The sequence below is a fragment of the Bufo bufo genome, chromosome 8 (assembly GCF_905171765.1).
Source record: "Bufo bufo chromosome 8, aBufBuf1.1, whole genome shotgun sequence".
NCBI lineage: Eukaryota > Metazoa > Chordata > Amphibia > Anura > Bufonidae > Bufo > Bufo bufo.
The window spans coordinates 116,306,474-116,321,957 of NC_053396.1; the positions used below are offsets into that span (position 1 = coordinate 116,306,474).

Below are 15,484 nucleotides of genomic sequence, written 5' to 3' on the forward strand. Positions count from 1 at the left end.
GACACACTAAATGTCCGCTCTGTGAGGTATGATGTGATCCAGGAGAGGGGCAAGTCAGTGATGCCAAGATCAGGGCTGTTAGTTCCAGTACCCAGTAAACGTATGTGGTTGTGCACAGCAGGAGTGGACTTCGCTGCACTATTTGGATGACGTCAGAGCAGCGACGTTAACGCCCCTGTGTGTCGGGTCTGTCCCTTTAGCTTTCCTCAGTTACGTTTGCATATCTGGAAAAGGCTCGATAATTTAGGAGCATGGTGGCTTCAGAGGAAGAAATACCGGGGAAGAGGAGCAGTGAAGAGTGAGGGAGGTACAGAGATGTAATAGTTTCAGCAGGGGTTTCCAAGATACACAGACAAAAGAAAAAAGGTCAGAAAGGATTAAAAACAAAGCACTACTTACCTCCACCGATCCCCTGCCGCAGCTCGACACGCCAGGGAAGACCTACTTACTCAATCATTGGCCATAGCTGTGAACTGTCGCAGTCTGTGAATGGCTGAGCGGGCCTTTCCTGGCATCTCAAGCCTTTATAGGAAGTGACGAGCGGCAGAGAACAAAGCTATGTCGGAACTGCAACAGTGGAGTTCAGTTATGTTTTTTTTGTTTTTTTTTTAAACCTTTTTAAATTAAGGCAGCAGCTATCATGCAAGCTTTGTAGTCAACCTTAAGGCAAGTGTTCGAACGTCATGTGCTGATGGTAAACATCTCGATTGGCACATAATTCCTGTAAGCTTTTATTTACAACCCCTTTAATAACGGGATGATCGACCAGTATACAAAGATAGGAAGAATGAAAGCCAATGCTTCACTGACTATTGACATGAATGGCTGACATGCAGCAGGAAATGACAGCAAGAAATTTGGCTGAGAAATGTGTTAGGAAGGAATAGGCAAACTGTCAAAAGCAGCATGAATATTAAAATCCAGTGCCCGGGATTTTAATCAGTTGTCTCCAGCTGATGATGAAGCTCAACAGTTCAAAATCCCGACATGAAGCATTCTCACAAGATACAGAGCGCACAACGGCATATCTTCTGCTGTCAAATCCAGCCCGATGGAGCATTTCTTCTCCTGAACACTCAGATAAACGTCAGCCAAGAAATCATCTACATGCTGCTGTAATTATTTTGAACTAACTCAGTGGTATACAGAGTAGAAGTAATAAATATCTAAACTCTAATACTACGACGTCATATACTACTAGGAAACGCTTTCTACCCATCCCATTCAGACTAAACCAGCCGCAGCTGTACAAAGGACCGCAGTGCGACGCTCCACCGAGGGATCATAGAAGGGATGACGCTACATACGGAGAACAATCAAATACAAAGAAAAGCATTTATAGGTGAGCTGTAAAATGCAAGCAGGGGACCTCAACTACTCATTAAATGACTCAAGACATGTCTAGTCAGCAACTTAATGAGAACCCGTCACCAATGAGAACATTAATCACTTACTTACAAAAGTTTCATATTCATTTGACCTACTTTTCGCTAAATATAATCCACAATGGTAAGAACGGGAAACATGCAGATAGTGCTGCTATAGTTAATACAGTGACAATGGGCAGGTGCTGGTGGCCATATACATAAGACAAACATTGGTCAAACCCCCAAGGCAGCAGATAAGAGGGGAAAGAAAGTTTGAGTATTTTGGATTTTAACCTAGCTGTTCTGTCGGCGTGCTCCAGCAGCAGGTGGATGGCTGCTTTTGCAGATCATATCTCTGGATTAGTAGCAGCTATTGTTTGAAAGCAGACATTTCAAGCTTTCAAACAATACCAGAATCACAGCATTATCTTCGGAAGATATCCCTGTTAGAAATCGGGATAGAAGTGAAAAAAAATGCAGCTTTTACAGCGTTTATTCCCGATTCGATTTCTAACTGTGATATCTCCAGCTAAAGCAGCCCCCAGGATGTGCTTGGGCAGAACTGTTACCTGGTTAATATGCTTGATACTTTGTCAGGTATGTCGGCTGAACCAAATGATTATGTATATGGTGGTGTCTCTCCCCTGACAATAGATGTCAGAGTAAAGAAGGGTGGAGCATTGAGAACACATGCCCGGCCCAGCTGTGCATGCATGTGTATGGAGCGGAAGGAATAGCCAAACAAGTATGACTTGATATGCAAGGATTTATAGAGAAAGCTCGTCAGTCCTTTCCCCCACCCACACAGAGTGATTGACAGCATTTTCAATATGAACTGGTACAAAGGCATGGTTGTCGATCACTGAAGTGGAAAGCAGGACTCTCGATATGCGACAACTTGTTCTGCTGTGGGACTTTGAGTGGTCTCTCTTTTGGAAAACATCTGGCAGGTTTACATCTGAATATCTTACCATACCGAAAGGTGCAGGATACATTTTGGAGGACAGGAATACTACATTTCACCATAACAATAAAAAAATAAAATCCTTATTGTTGGGACCTTGGAGACAGAATTAGGAACAAAAAGCTATGTAATACGGTCAATTTGTTATCATATTTCCTCACCTTGTCATATACTGCCCGATCACTGTGCCACTTGGTAACAGTTTCTAGCATACAACAAAGAAATCTTCCGTAACGGCTGGCTTCATTTTCTGTGCAACTAGCAACGGTGTAAATGATGTCTGAGAAGACCTGCAAATGAGGAGATCAGATCTATCAGAGGGAAGATATGAACAACTTAAACTGGTTTTCCAGGCCTAACCATTTTCTTTTCAAGTTTAATTTTTCGGCCCACAGCGCTGTATCAGTGCATCTTCTGTAGAGACTGTTCAGCCCCTGCCATTCACGCTAGGATTGATCCTGGAGCAGGTGTCAGGGGCTGTAAAGAACCCACACAAGAGGCTGCCGATAGATCACCATGGAAGCCCGACACGTTCCGACAGCCAGGCTCAGATAATTCCGACCCCAGCCACCTAACTCAATGCTCGAGGAGGCCCAACAGGGATTAGATAATGTCCACAGCTTACATTTGGTAAACTACTGACAGCTTATCTAAGTTTTAGCGAAAAGAAAACAGTGGAGCAGTGTCTCACCTGAAGAGGAAAAAATCATATAGAAAGCATAATATGGACAACAATACAATTTTACAGATACTCACTCGATCATAACAAAGTAGTGTAGAAAAGTTAGGAGTTTTCTGTAGGTGTACAAGTTCTACAAACCGGGCACAGTACACTGCATCGATGGAGGAGAACACACAGCGGGGAAATATACAAAGCTGTAAAAATTTGGTGATAGTCTCATTCTTGGTGGATCCTGAAACGATGCAAAAAAAATTATATAAAAAATTAGGGGGGGAGGTGGAGGACATGGAAATCTGCTAATGACATGGCAACTACAGTTCTACCCAAGGTCAAACTGTCGGTGTATAGTTTTGCTCACAAGCCCCCACCCCCCCACCCCTCCATGTTCCAGGAGGGACCACCCAGTACAGTCCGTGAAGAAACCGTACTGAAACTAGGGGACAGGACTTCTGAAACGAGGCAGTAACAACACATAAGCAAGTCACTTCTAGTTCAGTTTACGGCACTTTTGGAAAAAAAACTTTTGATAAGGTGGCCAACATCTTTAGAAACACTAAACCTAGAAATAAATCTCACCCCATTCTTCACACTAAATATATCCTGCATATCACATAGGTGTGAATAAGACCTAAACTGAAGTAGAAAGCTTTCCTTTTTTGCTTAGTCAGAGTACAATCTACATTTATCTTGCGAGGCAGACTCCGACATCTTGGCAGACTACCAGCAAAAGTTACAGGATGGAGGGAACATTCAGGTTTTTACAATAAGGAAGGAACCAAGGAGACAGACCGGTACTGGTGTGCACAGAGACATCTTTAATCCAGAATCTGAATAGAACTTTCCTTATACTAAAAAGCCAAAACCAGAGACCCGAGCACACACAACCAACTAGAATAGTTTTAGTTATTAGTAGATTATTTTATATCAGACTCCATTAAAGGTGGGTTTCCTATCCTTAGGAAAAGTCATCAATATCAGACCGGTGGGGGTCCAATATCTATTATAGTGCCGGCAAATTGCGGAATGCACATTGCCGGTGTCTGTGTTTTGCAAAACACTTACGGACGTGTGAATGGACCCTAACATGGCTCATATGGCCAGCCTAAGGCCTGAGCCATGGTCACAGAAGATTTCAGCTATCTAGTGCTGGATATCTACTGTATGGTACTGAATGTACTGATTATACCCTACAGAATTCATATTTCTTGTGACCTAGGCAGACATATTCCCTGGCTCAATAGATCTACAAAGCATTTTATTGGCTTATCAGCAGATTAACAACAGCCGTTATTTTCAGGAGACACTAAAGAAAATACAATGTGCTCCGTTCTATTCTGATCCCATTGTGGAAAAGCAGGACTCTCATATTACACTGACTATGTGCAATTATCAGGAGATCCAAAAAGAAAGCGGGGTGTGGATGGTACTCAAGGGAGCAGAGTCTATTGAGGGAGGGAGGTATATTTAAAGGATAACTAAGCTTTTATTTGACTATGTTAAGTCTAAATGGGCCATCATTCATTTTATTAATATTGCATATGTCTTACTGTTTCATTGACAAAACAGGCACCAGCGTGTCTATGGTGCTTTGAAATCCGTACAGCACTGACCTGTATGGGGTGCACGGATTCCACAGTGCAGGGGCTGCAGTAAACTTTGTACTGGATCTCCTGCACCGATGTGCTATGCCAGGCTTTAGGTGAGCGGGCACAGGGAGGAGAAGCGATGTGTGCTCCTGCCAGTACACAGCTCCCTCTGGACAAGGTGTACTGGTTTACAGGTTTCACAGTACAGGGGCTGCAGTAAGCTTGGCACTGGATGGATCGGTGGGGGCCCAAATGCCAGCAGCCCCGCCGATCAGCTGTATGAGGAGAATGTAATCTAGTTGTAATTGCAGTTCCTCAGTCCCATTCACTGAACACAAAGAGGTTGTCACCCCGCTTTCTCTGGCTTTTGAACTCCAAAGCAGAGAAGAATATAGCAATAGCTCCTATGATTCCATACCACTACCACACCTGACAGATGTGATGTATAGATGTCTACGCATACACTGCTAAAATCTCTAATGTTACAGACATACAGCCATCCTGAGAAAAAAAAAAAGCCAGGGCTAATGGTCTTATTTACCAGTGCGGCCCCGAACATCTGGTGATTTATTCATTGTACTTACGTGCTAAGAGCCAGTTGTCCTTCTCCAGTTTCATGCGCTGGAGAACTCTGGCCACGTGCTCCGACTGCTTCTTCTCTTCCTCCACCAGCTTTTCTTGCAGAGCCGTGCATCTTTCTTTTTCCTTTTTCTTCTTGTTTAGAGGCTGGAAAATGCATTAGCTCATTTTGATATAAAAATGGTAAAAGTACAGATGACACACCAAAACACATTCGTTTTTAGTAACTTAAAGAGGACCTTTCCCCAGTCCTGACATTCCAATATAAGAACCTGGCACTGTCGGGCATTATTAGTAGATGGCAGCGCTGCTTTTTTCCCCCCAGACCATCTGCTCTGTTGCTCCACTGCACTCCTGTTCTGGTTTCACGCCCTGTAGGCTAAAAGATAGCATCAGTACAGGGAGAAGGAGACACCCCCTGAGAAAAGCTGGCATCTCCTCCTCCCTGTACTGATGCTATCTATTAGCGTACAGGTCACGAAACTTGAATGCGGGGCACAGCGCGGCAACAGAGCAGCCATGACATTTACTAATAATGTCCTACAGTGCCAGGTATTTATATTGTAATGTCAGGACCAGTGAAAGGTCCTCTTTAAACCATAACCAAGTGGCTGTAGATGTCACATCATTTATGTCTAATATGCAAATTCTGGGACTACAGAGCAGAGTAAAAGAGCGCAAGAAAGGAGAGAAGTCTGAAGGTAGCTTTATATGGACAGATTATCGGGGATGCACATATACTCGCTCCTGATTCATCTGCCCATGTACAATGTCCCACCACTGGAACGCTCTTTCATCGGGTGAAGCAATCGTTCATGTGGACACCTCAATCACTGTTTCTGGGCAGCAGACTGTGCTGTCTAAACAGCGATCTGGTGCCCAGAAACAAGTACCTGTATGGAGATGAGCGATGGCACTAGTGATCGCTCATTCCCATACAGGGGAGGGGAGCACTGTATGTACATGTAGTGCTTCACCTCCACAGACAAGAATGCAATTTTCAGGAAGGAATGTCTTGTCCCCGACACACAGCCTGATAAAGCAGCCGATCAAGGGTCCTTTAGGCCGCTTTCACACAGCCAGTGTTTGATCAGTAATTTCCATCATTCTGCGGGTGAAAAACAAACTGATGAAACGCTTTCCATTATACCTTATCTCTGTTTAGCCTCCACTCATGGTTTTGGCTCACAATCACTAATGGAAATCACTGACCAAATCACTGACTCTGAAAACGGGGAGAGGGAAAGCAAAGAAGAATTATGGCCCGAGAGGATGGGAAGAAAGGATGCGAGAAAGCGACAGTACGAACACAAGCCGAGGAAGGGTAGACCACAATATTTCCTCGCCCCTCCACATGCTACTTCTGCAGAGAAGAAATTAATACACAGGGGGCTTCTGAAAATTTACATAAAGCCTGCTGGCACTGAATGGGGGAGTACGAGATAATGGAATTATGAAAGGTGATTCACACATTGCTGATTTGTAATAAAATTATATAAAAGGAAGGCATGCTTGAGATGTCAGTATAAAGTCTAGATGACAGAGAAAAACATCTATTTACTTCAGATCATACATAAGCTTAAGGTCTAGTTATCTGTAAAGAATAAATCAAGGCAACTGGACTTACTGTAGATTTCTTGAAAACGTTTCACTCGTTCTTCCAACGAGCTTTCTCAATTCTGAGTGACTGTACAAGAATTCTCTGGGAATAAATATGCAACTGAATCAACATCTGGTAATTATACCCAGCATGAGGTCAAAGGTCATTTTACCCAGCATGGGGTCAAAGGTGTTGATTCCATTATCCTAATTGGAGTCAGTAGGTGATAATGACCTCCCAGAAAAAGGTGTCAAGACAGCATTGTATGTGGCAGACAATAGAGGTCTGGATAAGGAGGCCGATTGGTACAAACGAGGTGTGAAGGAGGCCATCTACGTAAAAATGGAGAAGCCAAGCTTGAATAGAGGCTTGGCTTCTATTGACATCTATTGTCTGCCACATACAATGCGGTCTTGACACCTTTTTCTGGGAAGTCTATCACCTACTGACTCCAATTAGGATAATGGAATCAACACCTTTGACCCCATGCTGGGTATAATGACCTCTGACCCCATGCTGGGTATCATTACCAGATGTTGATTCAGTTACATATTTATTTCCAGAGAATTCTTGTACAGTCACTCAGAATTGAGAAAGCTCGTTGGAAGAACGAGTGAAATGTTTTCAAGAAATCTACTGTACGTCCAGTTGCCCTGATTTATTCTTTACAGATATACCATGACCTGGATAAATGAGAACCTTCACAGACTTAAGGTCTAGTTAATCTAATTCTTCAAGGACAAGGAGTAGAAGTGTCCAATTTACCATTTCTACATTGTCATCGATGGCTTTCATTTGCATCTTCAACTTGTTGATCTCTCTGTTGTAGCTGGAAGTTGGAACAGCCAGGTCATACATTGTCAAGGACCAAAAGGTGGCATAAAACTGGGGGCTGATGTCATCCCACACTTTAGGCGGGTGCAAGGAAATGACCGCTTCGTGAACGGGGGCCATGACCACTTCACACGATGAAATGTACTTGTGCACCTTGTGCTGCTGTTTGTTTCCCTTCTCAGTCTTCTTTAGCTCATCATACTTGGACTGGAAATAGAAAAATGAACAGACAATTATTATTTTGGAAAATCCTATTAGAACACAGTCTAACACCTACAGGAAAAGAAATGCAAACAGCTTTCCCTATGGGTTTGGGGACATTCACAGCTCTTCCTGCTGTTATTTCCAAGTTAGATAAGTGTTGGCCCCTTCACTGCCCTTTACCGTCTTACAGATAATAAGTGAAATATTTTATGTAATCTTTGATGTGTGATGACATGTAGCTCACATTAAAATTACTGAAGAAACCTGTACAGCTGCATTCAAAGGGCTGCTGGATGGTGCGTTCCTACAGCACTGCATTAAATGCGGCTGTGCCCCTACCCTGTGGATAGGGGATAACTAACTGATCGGTCGGGGTCAGACAGCTGGAAAGATCCCTACAATGGGGTCCCGTTCCCCAGTCCTGATGGAGCGGTAGGCCGAATACATGCCCTGTCGCTCCATTCATCCTCTATGAGATAGCAAAGTAAAGTGCTCGGCTCTTTCCGGCTGTGGCATAGAGATTGAATGGAGTATCAGGGCGCATGTGCGGCTCTGTCAGGACGGTGGAAACCCCCATTCTCAGTATTGGTGTTGGTCCCCACCAAATCAGTTATCCTATCCTCACTTTAAGAGCTCATTCAGACGGCCATATGCTGTCAGCAAAAATGCGGGCCCGTTTTTTTTGTGGATTAGATGCTGACCCATTTACTTCTATGGGGCCATTTTCTTCCATTCCATGGCTCCACAAAACAAATTAAACATGTCATTTACTTGTCAGTGAAAATCAGGACATGGCCCCACTGAAGTCTATGGGTCCGCAATCTTTTAAAAAAATAAAAAATTTGTGGACATGCTGAACTGTCCACAAAAAAACGGATCTGCATTTTTGCGGACAGCATACAGCCGTCTGAATGAGCCCTAAAGGAGATATTCCACAGTGCTAGATCTACACATGCAGTTTTTATGCAGTATTTTAAGCCAGGAGCAGATTATAAAGGTTACAAAGACTAATGGTGGGTTTACAAGTGCCGATAGACAGAGTACCGGGAACAAACCGTTCTGCAAATGCTCGTTCTCCACAATCTGCCTGTCTAAAGGTGCAGCCGATCAGGCGCTCGTTCATTGGGTGAAACTGTCGTTAGTGCTGCAAGTAAATTGTTTCTGGGCAGCAGATTGTGCTGGTTAAACAGCATTCAGGTGGCCAGAAACAATGTAGCTGCATGAGGACAAGCAATTGCAATAGCGACCGCTCGTCCTCATAATGTGGAGGTGATCTCTGCGCATAAATGCAGCGCTTCACCACCACTGAACAAGCAGGCGGTTGTCAGGAAGGATTCAACATGTTTCCCCTTTTTTCCTCTGCTGGTTTTAGCTTTTGGCATCCGATGGAACATGCCACAATTATCAATCACTGCTGAACTAATTCAACAGAAGTAAAATCACATATATTCAATAGACATTTGAGGCATATACAAGAAGTACAGTAAGGTGCCACAGACGCCTAATACTGAGTATTATGTAATAAGTATGTGCTAAATGTGCCTCCCCGGATCAGGTACAGGGGAGAATGGCAAAGAATCACAGGTAACAGACCATTAATACATTTACAAAAGAAAAGAATATGAAAGAAATAGAGCGGGTTTACCGGATATTGCAGTCTGCCCTGAGGGCACCCCAAGCACCCACTACTATGGGTACTTAGTAAGTGGCAAATGGATATGATATATTGATATTGCAATGGGAACATTACTTACGGAAATGTGATGTGCATACATTGGTCTGGATAGGAAAAACGCAGCATCGTGAGGGGTGTGATACTCATTGCATAACAAATCTATTGAAGGAACACGCTTTATGTAATCTTCTGTGCTCAGATTAGATGCCAGAAATCCACCAAACTGAACTAGTGTGTCATGACACTGAAAGGAAGAAAAAAAAATCCTGATATTACAAACGTATACAGTAATGCAACACAACCGGTATACAAAAGGATTATTAACATTATCTATATCAGTGGTCCGCAATATGTCCTGCTGTAAAACTACAATTCTCAGCTAGATATGCTAGGAGTAATATGCATCAAGACTTGCCTGATCATAGAGCTTCCCCACCAGCTTCAAATGCTTCTCTCCTCCCTCTTGGAAAACCACGCCATTCCTCTGCTGCGCCATTAACAGGCACAATGGAAGGGCCAGGTCATGATCCAGCAAAGCATCTTTTAACCTCTGAGAGGATTTCTTTGTATTTCTAATTTGTCCAAAATAACCACCCTAGGAATAAATATTACAAAAAGAAAAGAAAAAATAGATTCATTTGCACTCAGTTTGCAGAACATATTCTTCATAAAAAGTTAGTGTTAAAGGGAACCTGTCATCACCGTTATGCTGCCCATACTAGCGGCAGTATAAAGTAGAGACAGGCGAGTTGATTTCAGCGGTCTGTCATTTATAAGTTGAAAGTAAGTGGTTGCCGAGAACCAACATCACAATCATTGCAGACGGGGCCTGGAAAAGAGTCCCGGCCATGTGAATTCCTGCCCACCTGCTTCTACCTAGTTTTCTCCCTTTCTCTCTAGGAGAGAACTGCCAATCATCAGCAGATGGACAGGGAGAGCAGGAGATTATGGATAACCAGGACTCTTCTCTGGTAGATTTGACTCTTTTCAAGGCCTGGGCTGTAATGATTATGATGCTGGTTGTCAGCAACCACTTACTATTAGCTCATGAGTGATACACCGCTGACATCAGCATTTCTGTCACTAATTTATGCTGCCCTCAGTGAGGTCCGCATAAAGTTGATGACAGGTTCCCTTTAAGCCTTTACTTCACTGAAGTGACAGCGTTACACTGGTACTTTAAGGTTGCTTTCCAACCCCTTTGCTTCCAGGTTGGTGAGCTACCGAGGTAATCCCTGCTATACAATGTAACGCTTCACATTCTTGTTTTAAGTCATCATCAAGATAACAATAGGAATCCTGGGAATACTGCAAAGCAGATCAGACTGTTTCAGGATGAAAAACCATGCCAGGCAAGAACAAGAAAACTCAGCAATTTTTATCTGGGCACTGACAGGCAGATCTGGTGGAAGACATTATAAAACAAAGGGACATAGTCATTAAAGTGGTCTTTTTCGAGACTTTAATACTGATGACCTATCCTCAGGATACGTCATCAGTATCTGATCAGTGGGGGTTCCACACCCTGAACCCCTGCTGATCAGTTGTTTGAGAAGGCCGTGGCACTCGCAGTTTTCCCTAGGCCAGTGACACCATGTTCATTTGTCATGTGGCCTAGGAGCAGTTCAGCCCCATTTAAGTGAATGGTACTAAGCACGATGCCAAGCGCATCCACTATACAATACTTGATGAGCACAGAGAAGTACACGATGCTCACAGAGCGGTGTCTTCTCAAACAGCTGATTAAAGACTGACTTTAAACCTATAGTGAACTGGAGTTTAAATTACTTATTGAACTGAATAGTTTCCGATAGAAAACGATATAATCAAATTGCTAGAACATGCTGTCGGCAGATCACGGTAGATGCACCGAGTGTTGGGGCTTGTATAGTTATAGTGAATAACGTTGGTTTTTATATGTTATCAGGTTTAAGAGAAAACCTGTGGAGCAGCCTCAGCGCACACCGTTATTTAAGCTTTGTATTTCTGGAGGCAATTGGGGAGCGGAGAAAAGAAATGAATGCCTGCTGGGGCACAAAGAACATTTATCTCCCTATTTCTCACCCCTCACAGGGGGTCCAAAAATACCATAATATAAGTGTTTGTTTCTAAAGTCTGTGAATTCAAGTCCCTCTAAATGGGTTAAAACTTGTGCTCATGGTGGCCTTTTCCCTGGGTCCACTCTATTTTACAGACCTCACAGCTTATCTGAAGGCAGCCATGTTATTTCTCAAAGCCTGACAAACCAATAAATGAAATAAACAGTCGTATTCTGGTCCCTGTAATCAGACTAGATGAAAGGATTCTTCCTGCTGTGTCAGCTGGCACTGCTGGCTTCAGATATACTGCTGTGAAAGCTGAAGATAACATGAGCATCTCCCAGCTCCTTATTACATAAGTAGAACAAGACAAAGCCACTGTCCGCAGCCAGTCTTAAAATCTGTACAACACTAGATATCGCCTTCAAATGTTTAGACTACTAATACTAGACTACTATATATAGTAGAATCCTGCAAATGAACAAGAACCCGAGAGAACATCTCTAAGCAAACTGTCCCATTTTATGATGCCAAACTATTCGACACAAATGTGTGCACAAAGAAACGAAAAAAGAAAAGCGGAAGGCAAACACCCAATTCCATCTACAAACCCCTACAGCTCAGCTGAAATCTGCGACGGAAGACAATAATTCATTGCTTCCTAATCATCTTCATTCACAGCTAGGGAATAGCCAAAGGCACAGCACAGCTATAGGGCGAGGCTCAACTTGCTCAATCTGTGACCGTTGTGTGCGAGAGGAAGAAAATAGATCTCTGGGAACCAAAAATATAGGTTCCGACGTCATCAAATGTGTTATTAGAACTTTTATTTTTAACATAAGCTAAAAGAGATGCATCCCATCATATTTATTCCACTGGAAATGAAAAAAGGAGATTTTTGTATAACTTAACAGTAAAATCCCTTTCTCGCTCTTCCTTGGGGGGACACAGAAGACCTTGGGTATAGCTCAGCTCCCTAGGAGGCGTGACACTAAGTGAAAACTGTTAAGCCCCTCCTCCAGCAGCTATATCCTCAGCCTTGAGAGGGAGACTGCCAGTTGCGTGTCCAAGTAAAAGGTAACGACCAACAACGGAATCAACAAGTCAACTACCCAACGGGGCAACCAAGACCATAACCGTGTAGAAACCAATCAATGAAGAGTGGGTGCTGTGTCCCACAAGGAAGAGCGAGAAAGATTTTACTGGTAAGTTATACAAAAATCTCCTTTTCTCGCCCATATTCCTTGGGGGACACAGAAGACCTTGGGACGTCCGAGAGGAGTCCAAGAGGGGAGGGACTACAGCCCCAAGGCAAAACCACCGTAGGAATCAAGGAACCGCCGCCTGCAAAACCAGGCGGCCCAAGGCAGCTTCCGCCAATGCATGAGTATGCACCCTGTAGAACTTGGTAAAGGTGTGCAAGGAGGACCAGGTGGCCGCCTTGCACAATTGTTCAGCCAAAGCCCGATGCCTCTGGGCCCAAGAAGTACCTACCGCTCTGGTGGAATGAGCAGTGACGACGAAAGGCGGAACCCTGCCCTTAGCGCGGTAAGCCTAAGCAATGGCCAATTTGATGAAGCGGGCAATTGCCACCTTTGGAGGCCGCCAACCCCTTGCGCAAACCTTCTGGAACCACAAAAAGAGAATCTGTGCGCCGAAAGGAGCCAGTGACCTCCAAGTACATCTTCAAGGCCCTGACAACATCCAGACGGTGCAGTTCCCGTTCCCTGGGGTAGGAAGGGGAGGGACACAAGGAGGGAAGGACGATGTCTTCATTGAGATGAAAGGCGGAGACCACCTTCGGAAGGAAGGGACGGGACGAAGAACAGCCTTATCCTGGTGAAAGACCAGAAAAGCCTCGGAACAAGATAGGGCCGCTAACTCAGACACCCTTCGGAGAGACGTGATGGCCACAAGAAACACGACCTTACAGGCCTGAAGCGCTGAGAGCACCACATTCAGGTCCCAGGGCGGAACCGGGGGGCGATACGGAGGAACTGAGTGAGCCACCCCTTGGAGGAATGTCTTGACAGGCCCTAGAGGGGCCAGGGGACGCTGGAAGAGGATAGACAGCGCCAACACCTGACCCCTCAGAGAACTGAGGCCCAGTCCCAGGTCCAGACCGGACTGTAGGAAAGACAGAACCATAGGAAGCGAAAAGCGGAGAGGGGGAACGCCCCAGGTCTCACAGAATCCCAGGTAAGCCCTCCAAGTCAGATAGTAGATCCTGGATGAGGCAGGCTTTCGGGCACGGATCATGGCACAGACCACATCCGCGGAAAAACCCAGTCGCGTTAAAACGGCGGTCTCATGCCGTCGTGATGATGCTATGGAAAAAGGGCTTCTTGCGTCTATCCTGGGAGGGGCCAGAAGAGGAACTGGCCACGGGTCGAGGCCCGGAGGGCTTGCAAAAGGACCGAAGACGGAATGAAGCAGAGCGGCATCAAGGGGCGCTCTTCGGCCTGGACTGAGGAAGGTGGGTGCTCTTGCCACCTGTGGCCTCCGAAATAAGTTCGTCCAAATGGGTCCCAAATAAACGGGAACCCGCGAAAGGCAGTCCAGCGAGAGAGCGTTTGGAGGCTGTGTCCGCCGCCCAAACCTTCAGCCAAAGCTCCCTCCTGATGGAAACGGCCAGGGCAGAGGAGCGGGCTATGAGGGCACCCGCATCAAGAGAGGCCTCACATAAATTTCCCTGCCTGAACCATCAGCTGAGCCAAGGAACGGAGGTCCTGTATGGGGACGCCCGACCCCAATTCCTGTTCCAGCTGCAAATCCCATTCGGAGACCGCTTTACCCACCCAAGCGGATGCAAATACCGGTCTAAGGGCTGAACCCGAGGCAGCAAAGATGGCTTTGGAGAGGGACTCTGTACGACGGTCCTCAGCGGACTGAAGTGAGGAGCCATCTTGTACAGGAATGGCAGTGTTCTTAGACAAGCGGGCCACGGGAGGGTCAAACTTAGGTGGGGATGCCCACGTGGCCACACAATCAGCTGGAAAGGGATAGCATATGTCCAAGCTTCTTGGGGGGTGGTAAAGCAGGCGTCAGGGCGAGCCCAAGCCTTGGCGACCACTGAAGAAAAGTTGGCGTGGAGAGGAAAAACTTTGGAGGCCTGCTTGGGGCGGAGAAAAGACACGCCGGCCTGGTCAGAACTGGGAGGATCATCGTGTATCTTAAAGGTATCACGAATGTTAGCGATGAGATGACCCACTGCGGATGCTAGTTTGGACGGAAGTGCTGAATCCATGTCCAAATCCGAATCCGCCAGTTCTCCCTCAGAGGGCGTGTCCTTTTGGGAGGAGAGACCCGACTGAGTTTGCACCCGTGGCGGAGAGAGACGCATCTGAGGAGGATGCGTGCTCAGCCCTGGAACGCTTCTGAGAGTGCCGGGCCCTGGCAGATTCACTGGGAGGTAGGGAACCAGTGGGAGCGGCAGAAGCGGTAGTCCCGGAGGGTGCGACAGGGAGTGTGGCAGCCTGCGGGGTAAGCGGCTTGTCTACAAGGCGGCCTACTATGTGGGTAAGACTTTACACAGCCTGGGACAGGGATCTAGCCCAGTCAGGCGGCCCAGAGGGAACGGGGGGGGGGGGTGGCACGGCGGAAGGCAGAACCTGCATTGGGGCCTGGCATGCATAGCAATGCGGATCGGAAAGGGTTCCTTACAGGCATAGTACCAAGGTTTGGTGGCCCCTGTGGGATCTGACAAGTTGGAGGACTGCAGGAGGCAATATACCCAGGAAATGGAGGGCCTACACCCAAGCTAGGGCCACTGGCGCTAGGAGGGGGTTAACTGTCCTACCAGGAGCCTTAAGAAGCGATCGCCAGGAGCAGCAGCAAACAGCAGGTGGGCAGCACAGGACGACTTGAGGTCCCCACAGCAAACGAGTCAGCAGCTGTGGCCGGCAGAGTCCCAGTCTGCGGAGGCAGGTGCTGCGATGCGATCCTTCCGGTAGC

General features: G+C 45.8%; 1 protein-coding gene across 2 annotated transcripts in view; it reads right to left on the reverse strand.

The window, feature by feature from the left end:
- The window catches only part of THOC2 (THO complex 2), a 140,522-nt gene that overhangs the window by 64,016 nt on the left and 61,022 nt on the right, over positions 1-15,484 (reverse strand). For both annotated transcript variants that reach the window (XR_005774017.1, XM_040406139.1), the window contains exons 21-26: positions 9,907-10,086; positions 9,571-9,735; positions 7,544-7,819; positions 5,184-5,325; positions 3,088-3,245; positions 2,493-2,621 (exon numbers count right to left, since the gene is read on the reverse strand). Coding sequence is in view for 1 of the 2 variants with exons in the window: in XM_040406139.1 (XP_040262073.1) it covers positions 2,493-2,621; positions 3,088-3,245; positions 5,184-5,325; positions 7,544-7,819; positions 9,571-9,735; positions 9,907-10,086 (1,050 nt within the window). In the remaining variant the exon portion in view is untranslated. The remainder of the gene's footprint in view (positions 1-2,492; positions 2,622-3,087; positions 3,246-5,183; positions 5,326-7,543; positions 7,820-9,570; positions 9,736-9,906; positions 10,087-15,484) is intronic.